Genomic DNA, 19,464 nt, shown 5'->3' with positions numbered 1-19,464 from the left:
TTGTGGCTCAAAAAAACGATGCACAGAATACTCTGTTAAAACTTGGTATGCTTGCTTCTTTTGGTATACTTGACTCAATTTGTCTCATTTTGCAGTCAAATCATTTACATTTCCTGGTGCCGAAAAATTTTAAAGATGATAATAATCACTAATGTAAAAAAAAATAATACAAAAAATAAACATATTTGCCTAAATAGGAACACCAACATCCTTAGTAATAATAATAAAAAAAAAAAAAAACTTAAAAAACATTATAAAGCATTAATTTAGTTTGACTGCTGCTTAAGTTGAGAAAGCACAAAAGTATAGCTTTTTTTGTCTTTGGTATCAGCATATCAATGTTACGGCATTGGACTATGGTTCGGAAGATCCCAGGTTCAAACCCCACAACCACCAAGTTGCCACTGTTGGGCCCTTGAGCAAGGCCCTTAACTCTCAACTGCTCGGATGTGTAATGAGATAAAAATGTAAGTCGCTCTGGATAAGAGCATTTGCCAAATGCCTAAATGTAAATGTGTCACAAATACAGTGATTTTGTGAATGTGCTGCAGGTAAACTGTAGCTCCTGGTACATTCTGCATGCCTCATTTTAGACAGGTGGGATATACACATACCTTTTTATCAGCAACTGCTATAGCTGTGTTTTTACTCTAGCCAGTATGGTGTCTGTCTGTCTCTCTCTTTTTCTTTCCATCTTACCATCCAATCTTTCATAGGCAAATGTTAGAATTTATTGCCTTTCCCCTTTTTAGAGTGAGCAGTTATGAATAATATTTTTTTTAACCCGCTGCATCAGAGGGGATAAATTTTAAATAAGTAAACAGTATTGATTTTGCTGAGGCAGTTTTATATTATTCAGGATGCACTAAATTCTTCAGCTATGAATCAGAAATTGGTTTTTAAATTGCTAGTGTTTTTTTTTTTTTTTTATTTATTTGTTTGTTTGTTTCCCAACTACCATTTTGGCAAACAATTGAATCTTACATTTTTTTTACTGTGTCAGTCATTTAAAGGTGAAATAAGTGTTACGTAAGAGTGCATCAATAACCATCATTTGTGGTTACTGAGCAAGTGCAAATGATTGGCACAGGCATAATACAGTGCATGGGTTGTCTTGCAATGTAATGTGTTCCATTAGAACAATTGGAGCAGTGCAGCATCCTGCTCTAATAGGATTGTAGCCGTAGATCATCTCCCATCTTGCTGACAGCGGCAGGATTTAATCTGTCGATTGTCATGTTACAGCACTCTGAACGTGCGTCCTCATTTTCTAAAGGTGTGTATACACTGATGCATTTTTATTTAAGTTTCTCTTGTGAAACATGAAACACAAAATATTAAACAGCAAAACACTTACCAGAACAAAAGTTGTTTTTTAGTATTATTGTGTGTGTGTGTGTGTGTGTGTGTGTGTGTGTGTGTGTGTGTGAGTGAGTGTGTGCGTGTGTGTTATGGATAACTGGTAAAGCAATACCTAAATACATATGCCTAAAGAAACGTGGTCAATTGTGTTTTTATTTACATTTTTTATTTTAAACATTTGTATTTTAATGAGCAGCGATGCACAATCAGCTGTGCACAATTGTTTTTTGTTAAGCTTTATTGCCTACATGTGCTAATATAACCTACACCCCTTACTCTGCCTCTTTATTATGATGTATGCTAAAAGGTCAAAGAAAATGGTTAGGTCGGGGTGAGTACACCCAAGCCATTCCAAGTTAATACCTACAGTATTTACACCCCTGGCACAGCTGCTTCTTTTCAATTTACAGGAAAAAAAACACAATGAGCAGAAGTGACTGTCTAAAACCAAGATTACATTTTTGTCTGGTTGCCATGTTTGTCATGTCAAAATTATTGATTGAATGCAAAAATCAGCTATAACATTAAAAGTCAAAACATTAATCCCACTGTTAAGACCTCTGGAGTTTTGTGGTATCTGTCACTAAGACATTAGCAGCATATCCTTTTTAAAGCTTTAAATTGCAAGAAAGGGCCTCCATGGATCACAGATTTGTCCATAACATCTAACGGTTGCTCAGATTGGATTGGATTGCACTGAGTGTTCTGATACCTTTTCATCAGCATCAACATTTTGCAGAAGTTTGTGCTACATTAGCCTTTCCGTGCTTAAGCAGCTATAAGATGTCAGTTACCATCCATTAATCATGTATTTTGCTCTTCAAGGTGGCTTTTTCGTTAAACCCTTACAGTACTTATAGGCCTGTGTGCATGAATTTTCTTTCCATCAGTTACAATATGTACTGTTGAGGGGCAGTGATATTGTGCGTATTTCCTTTAAGAAACAGGCTTCCTTTGGATACAGGACCAATAGTAAAGTACTTTAGAATCTGCTTATGGTACAGGAATGTCAAGGACATTTGATTGTCCTATTGTTACTATATTAAGGGCCACGTTTCTGGATTTGCTACTAGCTAGATATGAAAGATGTCTAAAATGAGGCTATTTTGATACAGCCAATCAAATAGATTGTGAGGCATATGTACTTTTCTCCTGAAACACCTGATTCTATTTATCTTTTACATACAGATATGTGTTACCATACTCATGCATGTTTTGAAATGGTTTGCTATGCATATGAAGCAGTTGCCCTCTGTTGGAACCCTGCATCTCGTTGCAAACAGCAGCTCCAGCCAGGGGATTAAAGGCTATCCCATCTGTCCGGCAACAGCTCCACTTTAAACTGCTACACATCACACGGCATTCAACCAGCCCACTAGGGCCCAATCTTAATCACAGTAACACCTGCAGTAACCTTTATACTCACTTCAAAAAATACAAGAAACATAACTACTATGAGAATTTAGCGAATGTTACTACATGCTATGGAAACTGGAAAGTAAACCATACAGTATATAGGAAGGCTAAATAAGTGATATATCTAAGCAAATATTAGCAAAATGACAAGTATATTTTTTTAACTAACACAAAAATCTGACAATGAAAGACTTTACACCACAAACTTACACATTGGAGTTTTCAATGCAAAGGTCTTAAGTTTTTCTAGGTAAAGTAAAGTCAAAATGGCTTTGGCTTACAGCTATTATATCATGTAATCCATTCTTCCATGCATATCCCAAAACAGTTCTTGGAACAACACTATGACCCATCAAGTTTGGCTGACTTTGGCCTTATTAATTATGATATCAAGATTCTGGGTAGAAGTAAGTGTCACTTTTGTTTGACACATCATATCTGCTTTTGACACAAAGCACACATTTTTCTTCTCTGACCCGAAACCCACATGGGTGAGTCAGTATCACACAGTGGTGCTGTATCCATAGGAAGTATCTGATGGATAGGAAAATCTGATGTTCCATTAACTTCTAAACCTTGATTTGATATGTTACATTTTCTGCAGATGTACTACTTGTGGGTAGGGGTGGTTCCTCAAAAGAAACTTTAGCTTCTATATTTTCCTCTTTAAGGTATTTTGTCTTTGCCAGAGGAGCAGCATGTATTTCTTTATTTCTTTGTAACCCTTTTGATTTTGAGCCTCAGATAGACCAATTTTAAAAGGCTTTGAGTCTTCTGTGTAAAATGTCATGTAAGTTCCTGAAGGGCAACACAACACAGTGACAACATGAAGAGCACAGTAAAAACATTTACAGATAACTGCAAGGAAAAAAAAAAATATATATCCACGCCAAGATTAAGATTAATTAGTTTTATTAGCAGTGTTAATTATATATTATATTTTAGTACTGTAGTGTTACTACAGTACTTACAGTTTGTGCCAACACAACATGATTAGAAACATAAAAAAGTAATAAATTAATTTATAATAATAATAATAATAATAATAATAATAATAATTTTGTTGTGGTGGTATAATTAGTATAAGTGGATGTAAGTGGATGCTAAGTGGAACTTCATCATGTGGATTAAGTTTTTTTTTTTTTTTTTTTTTTACATATGCAGTGTTTTATTTGGTAAGAGGTAATAGGAAAATTAGTAATATACACCACCCAGCCAAAAAAAACAAACAAACATTAAATTGGGCTGGCATTTGCTTTTATTATGGCCATAGAATTTCTTATAAAATGTTACAACTTTTATTTGTGATGATGGGAGTCTATGCGTAAAGCCTTCACCAGCACATCCCAAAGATTCTCAATGGGGTTAAGGTCTGGGCTCTGTGGTGGCCAGTCCATGTGTGAAAAATCTTTCACAAAATCACTCTTTCACACTTTGTCCCTTTTAGGGAAAATGCCCATGCTATCAGGAAATAAAAAAATTCCATTTGTGGAAAAAAACCTGATTAATCAGTATATTCAGGTAGTCAACTGATTAATTTTTTTGGACACATCACTTCAGGAATGATTCAATAAAATGCTCTAATCTATTTATTAAGTTAAATGTAGCTACCCTTTCTAATTCTTATCACTGCACATAAATGCAGTATGCTGTCTGCTTACCAGAGGTGTAAAAGTGCATTCCTGGAGGGTCACAGTACTGGGCAATCTAATGTTTCCCCTGCTTTACTTAACTCATAAAGGGCACAATATTTAGGTGTCTAGTTCATTCAGCCGTGTTAAACTAGGAAAAACATTGTGCAGTGTTGTAAGCCTTCAGGGCAAGTACTTGAACATTTCAGCTTTTTCTCTATTTATGCAACTTTCTATGTGGGAGGGTGGTATTATGTTTTTCAGGTTGTCTGTTCACTCAGCTGTCTGCCCTTTTGTCCATCCCTCTGAGATTCTCGGTAACAAAATATCTCAAGAATGAAAGGGTAAATGTACAGTGAGGTCAATAAGTATTTGATCACCCTGTGATTTTGCAAGTTCTCTTACTTAGAAATCATGGAGGGGTCTACAATTTTCAGCATAGGTGTGAGAGACAGAATATATAAAGAAAAATCCGGAAATCACATTGTATGAATTTTTACCAATTTATTTGTGAATTACTGTGTCAAATAAGTACAGTATTTAGTCACTTGCTTATCAGCCAGATTTCTGACTCTCAAAGACCGGTTATTTTGCTTTTAAGTAGTCCAGCTACACTCTGCTCATAATTCTAAATTAGTAGCACCTGTTAGAGGTCGTTAGCTGTCATAAAGACACCTGTGCACCCCACAATCAGCCAAAGTCTAAGTAGATACATGGGGTATCAATGATGCTAAGAATGGTGAAGAATCAGCCCAGAACTACACGGGAGGAGCTGGTCAATGCCGTGAATTAGACTGGAAGCATCATGCTCTGGGGGTGTTTTTCTGCACAGGGAACAGGAGGTATTGTATTAAGGAGAGGATGAACGGGGCCATGTATTGTGACATATTGGGCAAAAACCACCTTCCCTCAGTCAGAGCATTATAGATGACATATTAGACAACAACCTCCTTCCCTCAGTCAGAGCATTAAAGATGGGTCGTGGCTGGGTCTTTCAACATGACAATGACCCAAAGCACACAGCCAGGAAAACCAAGTAGTGGCTGCGTAAGAAGCATATGGAATATTTAAAAGCCAAATAACAGGTCTTTAAAGGTCAGAAATCTGGCTGATAGGCAAGTGATCAAATACTTATTTGACACAGTAATTCACAAATAAATTGTTAAAAATTCATACAATGTGATTTCCGATTTTTTTTTTTAAGATTCTGTCTCTCACAGTGGAAATGCGCCTTTGCCAAAAATTGTAGACCCCTTCATGATTTCTAAGTATAAGAGAACTTGCAAAATCACACGGTGATCAAATACTTACTGACCTTACTATGGGTTTTAAAATAATGTTGGGTCACAAAGAGAAAAAAGTAGAAGTCATAAAAGGTAAGTGAGATGAAGGATCACAGGGGCTAAAATTAATTTGTCAATCTTACTCAGGCTGCATATAAGCAGTACATGAGGGATGGAGATTTAAAGGCATGCAAATGGAAAATGGCATAAAACTCCAGCAGGATTAGAGGTTGTGAGCAGTGTGAGTGAAACTGTCATGGCTTACGTACTTAACTCTTAGCACTAAAGGCAGTGACAGCAGTCTTAGAGGGATTTCTAAGCAGATCATACATATTTAGCTAGAGCATTTAAGAGGAATTTTTACTTGTGTTTTCTCGATAATTGTGCATTTTATTCCTTTTGGATTACCATAAACAGCATGCTTTGCAGTAGAAATAAATATTAACCTGTCCGCCAAGTGATTTTTTTTTAACTTGTAGCATGTCCATTCAGCTGTCTTGATACTAATGTGTAATGATTGATTGGCGTTGGCCAAATGCCCATTGCTTTGGCCATCCTTCTGTCAACACAACATCTCTCTTCTCTTATTCAATTTGGGATTGCCAAAAACAGCAAAGCATCTGTCACTGTAAAAAAAATAAATAAATAAATAAATTATATATATATATATATATTTATTGGTATTTTGGGATGTATTTTTATGATCTTTGATACAGTTTATTGGCCCTCTTAATAATATATATAAGGCATTCATTTAATGTGAATAATGTGTTTCTTTGTTTTAAATAACTAGTTAAAAATTGCTAACTATTTAATGAAGTATACTTTATCTCTTGTGAGAGATTTTTTTCACAGTACTGACTGCTATCCACTCTGTATAAGTGGAACAAGATGTAAAAGACAGGCTGACATTTTTATTCTGCTTTATGTTTGTGCTCGCATAAACAGACCCCTGTGGTGTATGAGTTCAGTCACACTGACACAATAACATTCAGTTTTTACTCACAGCATGCACCAACTTACCAGCGCTAAAGAGCTAACTAAAGAACTAACGAAACCCAGGGTGCTTCTAGTGTTCTTTGCAGGTCAACTGCAGTTTTCTTTCCTCTGCCCTGTAATATTTGAAGTATTTAGGTATACATAAGTGGTATTTAGGTTGTAACTTTAATTTTCTTATGTTATATAATAATCAAGTAATACAAGTTGTGCCTGCAATAACAAATTTATTACCACTAGCATTTGTGATTTTGACCATTCCTTCTGGCTTAGTTGTTGCAGGTTGTACTTGATGTAGCTGTTGGTCCATTTAATAAATACTGTTTTGCCCTGATCAGCTACAACATGATTTTGTGTACGCCAAAATACACTATAATAGTGCTGCAAGAAAGAAAGAAAGAAAGAAAGAAGCTTATACCTTTGTTGTATTATAAATTCTATAAAGTACAGTATCTGTGCTGCTTTTATATAGTATATTTGTGTTATTGTTTTGATTTGTTTAATTAGTTTAAGAGCTCCAAAAACATGCAACACTGCATTTCCAACACAATGTTAGAAAGCTTATAATCCTTATCATATTTCTCATTAAACTCCACTAGTCATTAAATTTAGTTATTTATAAAACCATAACAAAAAAAAAAAAAGATTATTTTGGTAGATAATGCCAAATACTTATCATACCATCACTGTCTTTTTATTTTTATTGTTTTTGTGTGCAGGTAACCGGTAGGATGGTAGCAGTGGAAATAAGTGGGCACAGCTACCTGGTGGCGTGCTGGCAGCCCATCCTAATACTAATGCTTGCCACGGTGTTGTCCGGCTCTACCACAGGCTGTCCATCCCGCTGCGAGTGCAATGCACAAGACCGTGCTGTTGTGTGCCACCGTAAAAAGTTGATGTCAATCCCTGAAGGTATCCCATCTGAGACAAGATTCTTAGACCTTAGTAAGAATCGAATTAAAACCATCAATCCAGAGGAGTTCTCTGGGTTTCCCAACTTGGAGGAGCTAGAACTGAATGAAAACACCATATCAACCATCGAACCTGGGGCCTTTAACAACCTGTACGGCCTCAGGACTCTCGGGCTGCGGAGCAACAAGCTCAAACTTATTCAGCTGGGTGTATTCACAGGCCTCAGTAATCTTACCAAGCTTGATATCAGTGAGAATAAAATAGTTATCTTGCTGGACTACATGTTCCAGGATCTCTATAATCTCCGCTCTCTGGAAGTGGGTGATAATGACCTGGTGTTTATATCCCACCGAGCATTCCATGGCCTCAACAGCCTGGAACACCTGACACTGGAAAAGTGCAATCTGACCGCTGTTCCCACAGAGGCCTTTACACATTTGCACAGTCTCCACACTTTGTGTCTGCGCAACCTCAACATTAACATTATCAGAGATTATTCCTTCAAACGCCTCTCCCGCCTCAAAGTTTTGGAGATTGCTAATTGGCCATACCTGGATACAATGACTACCAACTGCTTGTATGGTTTGAATCTTACATCCCTAACAATCACCAACGCAAATTTAACTTCAATCCCATATGTGGCACTCCGGCACCTGGTTTATCTACGATTCTTAAATATGTCTTACAACCCTATCGTATTCATTGAGGGAAACAAGCTCCATGACCTGCTCAGACTGCAGGAGTTTCACTTGGTTGGTGGGAGACTGGCTATAATAGAGCCATACTCATTTAGAGGACTCAACTATCTAAAAATCCTGAATGTGTCAGGGAATGCTCTTACTACCTTGGAAGAATCAGCGTTCCACTCAGTGGGGAACCTGGAGACACTGGTGCTAAATGACAACCCTCTGGCATGTGACTGTAGACTTCTCTGGGTATTCCGTCGTAGATGGAGGCTCAACTTCAACCGCCAGCAGCCCACATGCGCCTCACCTGAGTTTGTCCAAGGAAAAGAGTTTAAAGATTTCCCTGACATCTTACAGCCTAATTACTTCACATGTCGCAAATCAAGAATCCGGGACCGCAAACCACAGCAGACGTATGTGGACGAGGGAACTACTGTGCATTTTGCATGTCAGGCAGATGGTGATCCAGCCCCAGTTATCATGTGGCTTTCCCCACAAAAACAGTTCATCACTACAAAAACAATAGGAAGACTAACCATGTTTCCTGATGGTACATTAGAGGTACGCTATGCTCAGATCCAAGACAACGGGACATATGTGTGTATTGCAAGTAATGCAGGTGGAAATGACACTGCTGTTGCTCACCTTCATGTCCACAGTTATTCTCCTGACTGGCCCAACCAGCCCAACAAAACATTTGCTTTCATTTCTAATCAGCCCAGTGACAGTGGAGCCAACGGGACAAAGGATACTGTTCCTTTCCCCTTTGACATTAAGACTCTTATCATTGCCACCACCATGGGATTCATCTCCTTCCTTGGGGTGGTATTATTCTGTTTGGTACTGCTGTTTCTGTGGAGCCGGGGTAAAGGTAACACTAAACACAACATCGAGATTGAGTATGTACCACGTAAATCAGATGCAGGACTAAGCAGTGGTACTGCTGATGCACCTCGCAAATTTAATATGAAGATGATTTGAAATTTAAAGACACAGTAAACACTGAATAATTGTGAGCAAAATATAAAATCCACCCTGACTAACCACTGGATCCTGCAACTTTCTTATGGAGGAAGAATTTAAGATGTTGTGTGTTTGATGTTGAAAAGGGAAGAGACTGCATTTCTATGTGCTAACATTTTCTGCTTGGCCTTCAGGGACCATTTCATGGAAGACAATTTTGCTGTAAAACATTCAAGTGGAATCTTATGAGCAAAAGGAAAAGACTAATGAACCCTTCTCAATGTTTATGTGAACCGCTAAAATACAAAAGATCATTGTCCTCCTTTGCTGTCCTTTTGCCTGCATTATGTGTTATTATATGATTTAATTTTTAATAGACAAACTGATATAGTTTTATTATACAGCAGCAGACATTTCTGGGTTGATAAGCACATTAACTAGTTCATTCCTATGCTATAGATATAATTTATTTCAGATGATCACTGCCACACTCCTTGAATACTGTTGGTATCCAAGTCAAACACTGCACTATGACATGAAGTGTTTTGACATCTTTTACATTCCGTTGAAATATTCATTATTTTAATTTATATTTATACTAAATGTATATAAATTTATATTTATACACAAAAAGAGTAGATGACAAAACATCTACTTATGACAAAGTCCTAACTTACTGACAAGTCCTACATCCTTAACACACTGAAATTAAATTTCTCAAATTATGCAACAAGCAAGGTGACATTCATCTCTCATGGCTGAATTCAGCACCTTCAGATTTTGCTACAGGATGCCAGATGTGGTGCCATCACACATCTACTAGATTGGAGCTGCATAACTTTTGATTCAGTACAGTTTCTTTTCAACTCTGTAAGGCCATTATTATTCATTGGTCAAATACACATTTGGAAGCTGAATGTAAGATCAAAATATACAGATTGCATAGGCACCATAGTTAAATATCTTTTTAATTAAATAGAGTTGAATTTATTTCTATGATATCAGTTTAAGTGAATAAAAACAATTTCTCAATGTGAAATTGAGGAAGATGTATTTGGATAGTTTTTGCAGTATTCTATTGAATCTCATTAAAACACTGCAAGTGTTAGTGCAAGACAGGCTATAATAAATTATTTTATAAAATTACAGAGAGGTACATGATTTACAGCACAGTATAACTTTTTCAATTAAACAGGAAGCTGATTTGTGGATGTGTAGATCCAGTCACAGAGGTAGTTATGACAGGATCATGGGAACCCAAGGCGTATCTATCCCCAAAGTGACAAAAGATTATTTAAAATTTATTATAGTATGTGTAAGGATAATTTAGTTACAATTTTTAGTTTAAAGCCATCAAAACCATACATTTTGCTGGCATATTGGGGTTTGATCATTAATCTGTCAAGTTGTTTCTCAATCCTCATCCCTTTCAGAGAAAATTAAAAGTACAGTTGCAAAAATGATTTTGAACACAAATAGCTAATTGTTAGTTACCATCAGTTGCTGTAACGAGTAACTGTTTAGACACTAAAAGATTAGCTGGAAAAGTCAATATAGCATAAGCTAGGCTAACTATATTTAAAAAAAAAATCAAAAATGAGAGGAAGTACATAGTGTTGATTTATTAGTTGATCATATTGTTGATCTAGTTGATATGAGACCAACTAGACTAAGATTAATTAACACTGGTAATTTTTCTGGATGGGCAAATTTTCGTTGTCAGTTTGAAGGGAATTGCTGCATTAGCATTACAATCACAGATATGGCTTGTCATAGAGGATAGAAATATTTTGCACCATGAATATGCTGTCATGTGGTTATAGATTTGCACTGTCATGCAGTTATAGTCTGACCAGTTGTGTTTAATGAGAGACAGCTACATGGAATGTATAAGTGTGAGTATACTCTTTGACACATTTTCAAGGCACCAGAGAACCCTTACCATACAGAGCTTCATGATATTCAAAATCATATTCGCCTCCGTGTTAATAATATCAGGGGACGGGAACAGGTGTAAGCAGGCTCATCGATGTTTTTAGCATTTGTGAAATTCCTTTCTTTTTTTTTCAGATGTATCCATCTTTGGCACAAGTAACCTACTGATTACTTTTTAGAACTAGGTTAGAAACCCAAAATAATACAACCAATACATAGTACATGAAACTATAAATAAATGCTATAAAAACAAGCTATAGTAACACTTAATATTAGAGAAAGATAGTAAACCTTGACATGTTATATGAATATTATATTTAAGCATGGATCTTTTCAGTGGGTTCTTATTTCCACAAGGCCAAGATGATAAAACATGAATGGTAGTATATCTTCTTTCACTGTCTGATGACAATTTTAAAAATCCGAAACACATTTATGATAAGGGGCCCTTATATGCGTTTTTTTTGCATCTCCTTAGTTGGCATTAAAATAAAAGCTTTAATGCCTATTCTGATTTATATGTTGTATGTTTAGTGGATCTAACAAAATTCAAGGAGCTTAAGGGAGCCATATTTTTATATAACCTATTATATTACAGTTATATGATTTATTTAAACTGCATATTTCATTGTGATATATTGCCAGCAAGTCTTATGAAAGTTGTTATATGCTATGGTTGATTGTGAATGACAGAGTGACATAACTTCTATTTTGGAATTTGTTAATGCCATTTTATTTTCACATAACAAGACATGTCCTGGTTACTATTTGTGAATTAAAAGAGTTCCTCACTATAGCAGGTAAGTCATCAAATGATTAAGTATGGATAAGTGTTAATTTTATAAAAAGTTAATGTGCTTGACAACCCTGATGTTCTTGTTGCCTGTAAAAAATTGCTGCAAAAACAACAGATTTGTAAAAAAAAAAAAAAAAATGTTTTAAATTCAACCTACCATCATTTCCAAAACTTTTTTAGTATGACTTGTAAAAAAAAAAAATACTTTTCCATAACATGAGTTCCACAAGCAGTTAAAGAGCAGAAAATGAAATTATACTGATTGTGATTCTGGCTTTCCAGGAGAGTCTATGTGTGATGTTCTTACCTTAGTGAAAGTGTTTTTATGTGGTTGTCAGAGCTTTGTGGATGTGAGGGGGATAAAGCAGGACTGAGTGCTGGTTTATAGACAAGTGGGTTAAATGCCAGAGCAATTATTTTGTTGCTCCTATGCTGATAGGTTGCACAGATGGTTTCAAAAATTCTATTTACATTCAGGAGTGAGATGCTCAGAAACATTACATTTTCATTTGTTGATGCTTTTTTATGTTTCTGTGTTCATCCTGTGCAAACTCCCTTTCAGAAAAGACCAAGAAAAATCTATTAATTTCTTTTTACTTATATCCCAAGATGTTATACAATGTGGTCCACAACATTTTTTATATTGAGGAAAAAAAAATCCGAAATATGAAAAAAAAAGTTCTGATTGTTTTGTGCAATAAAGGTAATATGCAGTTTTTTAATTAACAGTTTTATTAATGTTGAATTGTTGAGAATATGGTATGATGTATTAAACAATCTATGGTGATTTCATAAAAATAACAAAAATCTTGATTTAACAACCAATGTTCACTAGAATGAAAATCATTTAATGAAAAAAATGTAGGATGTTTAATCAAAACAATTACTTCTTCAGTTTGTTTGTGATCTCATTAATTAGCTTAGGTTTACTTTACAAGAATGCATAGTGTGGCATTCACTAAGTTATTTGCTGTGGTTTAGAAAAATGCATAAATACAAATTACCTTCAAAATATAAATATATCAATTTACCTGAAAAATGGATCAGCAAGAGCGCATTATCCACTCAAAATGTATTATTTTAATTTTATCTTATTGCTTTTCTGGTGAGTTTTATGAAGCAGCTTGTGTGAGGGCAGTGCAGTTATACAACATGGCTCCCTATAAAGTGACAATGAGTTCTCACATGGCTGCTCTCAGTGCCTTTAGCTTTTAGAGAAGAGAGCTTGATGCACTATTACCATCCACCCAGTACATTCTTCATTACAGCTGAGCATCACGAAAATTTAAATGTCATGTGCTAGCCATGTAAATGCAGGTCTAAACCTACAGATACTGTAAGACAAATATAACAGGGAAAATGTAATATTAAACATACACAATAATAAGAGCTCCTTTGAGTATCAAGACTGTCTTGGTGAAGGGGCTTCAGTAAACCTTCAGGGCTATGTCATCAGGAAGTTAATGTTTTTAATAGGATCACCTTAGAAAACAAGAGAGGACAGCCGATAGCAATCCTAATGACCACTATGAAAAGTGTATTCTGCTTGAATCTACCTGGATGTGCACAGCGTGAAATAGTCATCTTTTGGCCACACCACCTGCAAAAAGAAAAAATGGAGGTTCTCATGTACAGTGCCGTTAAGGTGCCAACCATGAAGACAGACTAAAGACTTGCCTTAAAGCCATGAATTGCTGATAACAAACATTTTGTTTGTGTAATGTTTAGTTTCATCAGTCGTTAGTTTAGCTGTAACCAGAATACCTTGCTCCAAAGGAAGGTTGTTTGTGCCCATCAATGCATTACTCTAGAAAGTTTATAATTTAGCAATCTGAAGTATGGTGTGCACAGGCATTGAGTCATGCTGGATAAGGATATTGACTAGGCCAGATGACTGTTTTGAGGCAACAAGAAATTAAGTAATCTTCCGAAAAGAAACTGTTGTGGAGTCTGGTGGTGGTGGCACAGATGCTCCTGTACCTTATGCCAGATAAAAGGAGGGTAAGGAGTCCAAGTGAGCACTGGAGAGGGACATCCCTTAGGCTGGTGACTTTGTAGATACAGTGGTTATTGGTAACAATGATGAGACTGTGATGATTTTTAGCTGTTCTCCCTCTACTGTAGGATGTTATACTCCAAACAGTATGACATCTGGAAGCTCCCTATCATCCCTCTGTAGGTGATGGTGAGGATGGGAATGGAAGGTTGACTTTCTTCAGCACCCATAGGAAATGGTTACTTAGCTGGTACTGAATGTCCAGGAGGTGTCCTCTGTTATGTGCACACTGAGAAATTTAGAGCTTTTGACTTTCTTCATTTTATTTTAATGTTCCATTGATGTGCAAAGGTAAGTAATCTGCTTGAATTCTTATTGAAGTCAACAACCATATTTTTGTTTTATTACAGTTAAGAGATAGGTAATTTCTCTTACACCATTCTATCAGTTGGTTCACCTAACTCCGTATGCTGGCATATCACTGCTGATGAGGCCCTGAATTATAGTTTTATCATGCCCTTCAAATTTCAGTTTAGAGCATTGGCCAGCGGTATAATCATCAGTGGACTAAGCACGCCACCCTGAAGTGTTACCAATTGGTCTAGGGTCTAGTTGCAAAGTGGCCGATCAGAGCCAGCATGATCACCTTTTTTTACTTGCTTGTGAATTTATTGTATTGAATGCTGAACTCATCGCTATGAACAACATTCTTACATAATTGTCCTTTTTTCCATGTAGGTCAGAGGCACGTAGATGGTAGCAGATATACCATTCTCTATTTAGTAGTTAGGCCAGTAGAGATATACTGGAATAGGTCAAGTGTGTTGGAAAGGCTGCAATTTATGTTTCATTACTAGCCACTCAAAGCACTTTATGATAAAACAGTGGAGTACAACTGGAAAGTTGTCATTTGGACAGAACACAGATTTTTTTTCTTTGGCACTGATGGTAGTCTTTTTGAAGCACACATTGAAAACTACTCCTACCCATTACCATATGATAGCCCAGGACAAACTGAGCAAAGGGCTATAAGTGGTCTGTAAGCTGGTTACTAGTCTGCAAATAAAAAAAGCTGTAATATGTACACATTTGTATTTTGTTAATAGTGTAGCATGTTGCACTTTCTAACGAAGCCAGCAGCTTTAGGCAATAGAGTAGTCCGACTGGTTCGACTAGCAGACCAAGTTTGCATAGCTCTTTCCACAGTCCAGTTTACAGCCATGTTCAAAAGTTAGTACCCACTCAAATTCAAATTCAAATTTCTTTTGTCACGTACACAGTCATACACAGTCACAATATGCAGTAAAATGCTTAGACAACTGCTCTTGACCTTAAAATAAAAGACTATAAATAAGAAATAAATATGAAAATTAAAATAACAGGTAAATTTAACTAGGAAGAATAAAATAAAATATAAAATTAAAGTTTAAATTAAATAACTGTACAACAAAAATACACAATATAGAAAACATATGAAGAAATATACAACAAAAAGAAAACAGCTGTACAAAGTAGGTATGGATTTATATCATTTTTGTGGAATGAAGTTAGAATAAATGATAAAAACAAAATGGTAATGTCCAGGGTTGTGCAATCCACATATTTAAAGTGTCTTGTGCAGTGCAAATATGCTTAAAGTGATTTATTTAAAGGGGCTTGTGATAGAGTGATTTAACTAATGACCACGAAGTGTAGTTGTGCAGTGGCCACTAGTGTACACAAATGTCCAGAATGTCCAGAGTGAGTGTAAAAAACCATATGTGTAAGTCAGTACTGTGTGGTGTACTGATTAAGAGACTGTATTGCCTGCGGGAAGAAGCTCCTCCTCAGGCTCTCTGTGTTGGCCTTCAGGGAGCGGATTGCTTCCCTGACCTCAACAGAGAGAACAGTCCATTGTTGGAATTGGTGAGGTCCTTCACGATCTTCCTGGCCTTGGTCCAGCCTGCTGTAGATCGAGTGCAGGTCAGGGAGCTCGGTGCAATGATGCACTCTACTGATCGCACCACCCTCTGTAGAGCTCATCTGTCCTGCATGGTGCTGTTCCCGAACCAGGTTAAGATGTTTCCCGTCAGGATGCTCTCTATGGTGCAGAAGTTCCTGAGAACCTTGGAGGGTAGTCTGAAGTCTCTTAAGCGTCTGAGGTGGTAGAGACGCTGCCGGGCCTTTTTTTACCATGGTCTTGTGAACACCGAGGTATTTGAAGCTGTCCACTTTCTCCACTGGGCTCTCCTTGATGACCGGGGTCTGGTAGTTCCTCTCTTGCTTAGTGCTGAAGTCCACTATCAACTCCTTTGTCTTCCTGACAGGTTCGCCTTCTCGATTAGCATCGCTAGCATCTTTAGCTGCAGCCACGAAGCGCGCATAGAAATTGTTCAGCTCGTCTGCCAGAGACACGTCCGCGTTCGTCATACCGGATGTTGGTGCTTTATAATCCGTTATTGTCCTTAGTCCCTGCCACAGGCTCCTAGAGTCATTCTGTTGGAGTTGTGGCTCTAGTTTCCTCCCATAGCGCTGCTTTGCCTCTTTCACTGCCTTCCGGACATTATAAGACGCAGCCTTGTACGGTTTCATGTCCTCCGACGCAAGTCCCGTGTTGTAGGCGGCGGTGCGAGATCTCAGCTTCTGGTTGGGAAACATTCTGATAGTCTTTTTCTCCACGGTATCATCCGCTAGTTTCCTAATGAATCCCACAACCACTTCTGTAAACACGCTGACGTCATTATTGGAGCTGTTCCTGAACATGTCCCAGTCTGCGTCATCGAGTGCATCCTGTAACGCGGCCACCGATTGGTCCGTCTAGCGCGCGACCTCCCTCTAAACCGGAACTTCCTGTTTCAGCCTTTTTTTGTATTTTGGCATGAGGAAGATGAGGGCATGGACGGATTTTCCAAATGGTGGACGAGATTGTGCCTTGAAGCCATCCTTGACTGTTGTGTAAGAGTGGTCCAGTGTCCTTTTGCCAGCTCGCATAAGGCAGTGTCCATGTCCGCCTGAGGCGGGATATAAACGGCGCTGATTATGACCGATGCAAACTCCCGAGGTAGATAAAAAGGATGACACATGATGGACAGTAGTTCCAGATTGTGTGTGCAGGAGCGTGTAAGAGGAACAACGCTGGAACGCGAGTTGCTGGTGCACCAACTGCTGTTCACCATTATTAAATATGGTCATTAAACACACGCCGCCTCCCCTTGACTTCCTTAAGACCCGTGTCCATGCGGTGAACCCAGAAGAACTCGGCCGGCTGGATGTCGGGGTCCGGCACCGCTGGGTTCAGCCATGTCTCGGTGAAGCAGAGAAGATTGCAGTCCAGAATGTCTCTCTGGAACCCTGACCCTGAGGTCATCGAGCTTGTTTTCCAGTGACTGGACGTTGGTGAGCAGGATGCTAGGCAGAGGTGTGCGGTTTGCACAGCCTCTCAGCTTGTTCCTGATGCGGGCCTGTTTCCCTCGGGGCCGCCGCTTCGCGTTGCATCCTTTGTTCTCCCTCAGGATCTCACTCGGCCAGCTCGGAACCGGAGTTAAAAACTTTTAATTGTGAGTACATTGTACACCAATAGAAACAAAAGTGTCCCTATCATATCTAATGTACTCAATGGTGGTGATTTTGCCGGGTTTAAAATGCTGAAAACTAACTTAAAAAACAAAAACAAAGAAAAGGGGGTTGGAGCAGTTGTGACCGCAGCTAACCTCACCGGCGCCATCTTTTCTTTACATCTATGTGTTTTTGTGTAAAAACATCTATGTGTTTTTGTGTAAAAAATAAATAAAAATCATTTGATTTTAGTAAGTTAGTAATGACCGTGCACTATTTCGTTTACAAAAATGAAGCCAAATACTAAGTTTCCCCATGAGGCAATAGCTTGTCAATCCACCTTTAGCAGCAACGACTTGAAGTAATCATTTCCTGTATGACTTTAGATGGCTCTTACATCATTGTGGAGAAATTTTGGCAGATTCTTCTTTGCAGCATTCCTTGAGGTTTGAGGTTTTGGGGCATTCATTTATGCACAGCTCTCCTAATGTCCTGTGAGGTGTGGACTTTACCTAGGCCATTCCAAAACTTTCTTTTTTATTTTTTCCCATTATAATGTAGATTTACTAGTGTGCTTTGTATTCTTGTCCTGTTTCATGACCCAATTTCATCCAAGCTTTAACCGTCGGACAAATAGCTTCACACATTTGCCCCTAGAATACTTTGGTATACAAAGGAGTTCATAGTCTACTCAATGACTGCAAGGTGCCCAGGTTCTGTGGCTGCAAAATAAGCCCAAACCCACCACCATGCTTGACAGTGGGTATTAGGTGTTTCTGCTAAAATGCTGTTTAGTTTTGTATGAGTTTGTATTTGGTTTTGGTTTGGTTCTCAAATATGGCGCTAAGCATTAAATTCGCATTCAATTCAAATCAATTTTATTTGTATAGCGCTTATGTCATTGTCGCAAAGCAGCTTGTGGCAGCCAGTTCAGCTATAACAGTTGATGTTAATTGATGTTAATATGGAGTCCAGGTAGTCTCATCTGTCCATAGGACACAAGTCTTTGATCTTATGCAGTTTTGCTAACCTCATGCTTTCATGTTCTTTTTAGACAGAAGAGACTTTCTCCTGGCAACCCTTCCAAACAAACCCTACTTGTTCATTGACTTTTATAACATTTAATATGCTCAATGAACCTTGTGAATACTGTATGCTGGGATGTTTACTCTTGGAAAGATTGGCAAGTGTCTCGAATGTTTTCCACGCTTTCTTACTGTAAAATGATGAGAATGTAGAATGTTTGGACTTTTTCCAAATTGGTGTGCAGAAATTGCTTCTCTAAGACCATTGTCGTTCCCTCTTGGCATTGTGTTAAGCAGCAGTGCTGCCCCACAAGAGATTTTAGAGTATGAATAGGAGCACATGCCAATAATCAATAAATTCAGATAAAAGTGAATAACATTAATTATCTTATTACAATTGCACAGATAGGGTATATTAAGCAACAAGTAAACAGTCAAACCTTGAAGTTGTGTTGTGTTGGAAGCAATAAAACCGGTAATCATAAGGATCTGAGTGGCTAGGGGAAAATACTGAGGTTCATCAGTATCTACAGTAGTAACTAGTTTTGGTAGTCAGTATCTACTGATAGTGATAAAAGGAAAAAACAACTAAGAATATCGTCATGAGCATGCTTGGCTTATTGATGTGCATGTCTAATCCGACAGTAGAGCAACTATAGCACAAATTGCTATAAAATTGGTTGGCTATGATGGAAAGGAGTCAGAACACATTAACATCAGTGAATGTGCATCACTGTTTGAGGCTGTTTAGCTATAGACCAATCAAATGCCTATGCTCCACTGCTGAATATCACTTGCAATGTCCATGTAAACATCAGATCTGGGCCCGGTTTCTCAAAAGCTTCTTATCGCTTAGTAGTTCTTAAGTTGTACCTTAACCTCTCTCTTAACGTTGCCTCGGGTGCGTTTTCCAAAACGTATTGTTCGTT

The 19,464-nt window shown here is 37.6% G+C and overlaps 1 protein-coding gene across 3 annotated transcripts in view; it reads left to right on the top strand.

The window, feature by feature from the left end:
* The window catches only part of lingo1a (leucine rich repeat and Ig domain containing 1a), a 71,208-nt gene extending 60,250 nt beyond the window's left edge, over positions 1-10,958 (top strand). For all 3 annotated transcript variants that reach the window (XM_053491091.1, XM_053491090.1, XM_053491089.1), the window contains exon 2: positions 7,408-10,958. In XM_053491091.1, coding sequence (XP_053347066.1) covers positions 7,420-9,267 — 1,848 coding nt within the window. In that variant the 5' untranslated portion in view covers positions 7,408-7,419 and the 3' untranslated portion in view covers positions 9,268-10,958. The remainder of the gene's footprint in view (positions 1-7,407) is intronic.
* Positions 10,959-19,464: the final 8,506 nt, after the last annotated feature.

The sequence above is a fragment of the Clarias gariepinus genome, chromosome 2 (assembly GCF_024256425.1).
Source record: "Clarias gariepinus isolate MV-2021 ecotype Netherlands chromosome 2, CGAR_prim_01v2, whole genome shotgun sequence".
NCBI lineage: Eukaryota > Metazoa > Chordata > Actinopteri > Siluriformes > Clariidae > Clarias > Clarias gariepinus.
Note: the sequence above shows the minus strand (reverse complement) of the source record. Positions and strands in the feature narration are given on the sequence as shown.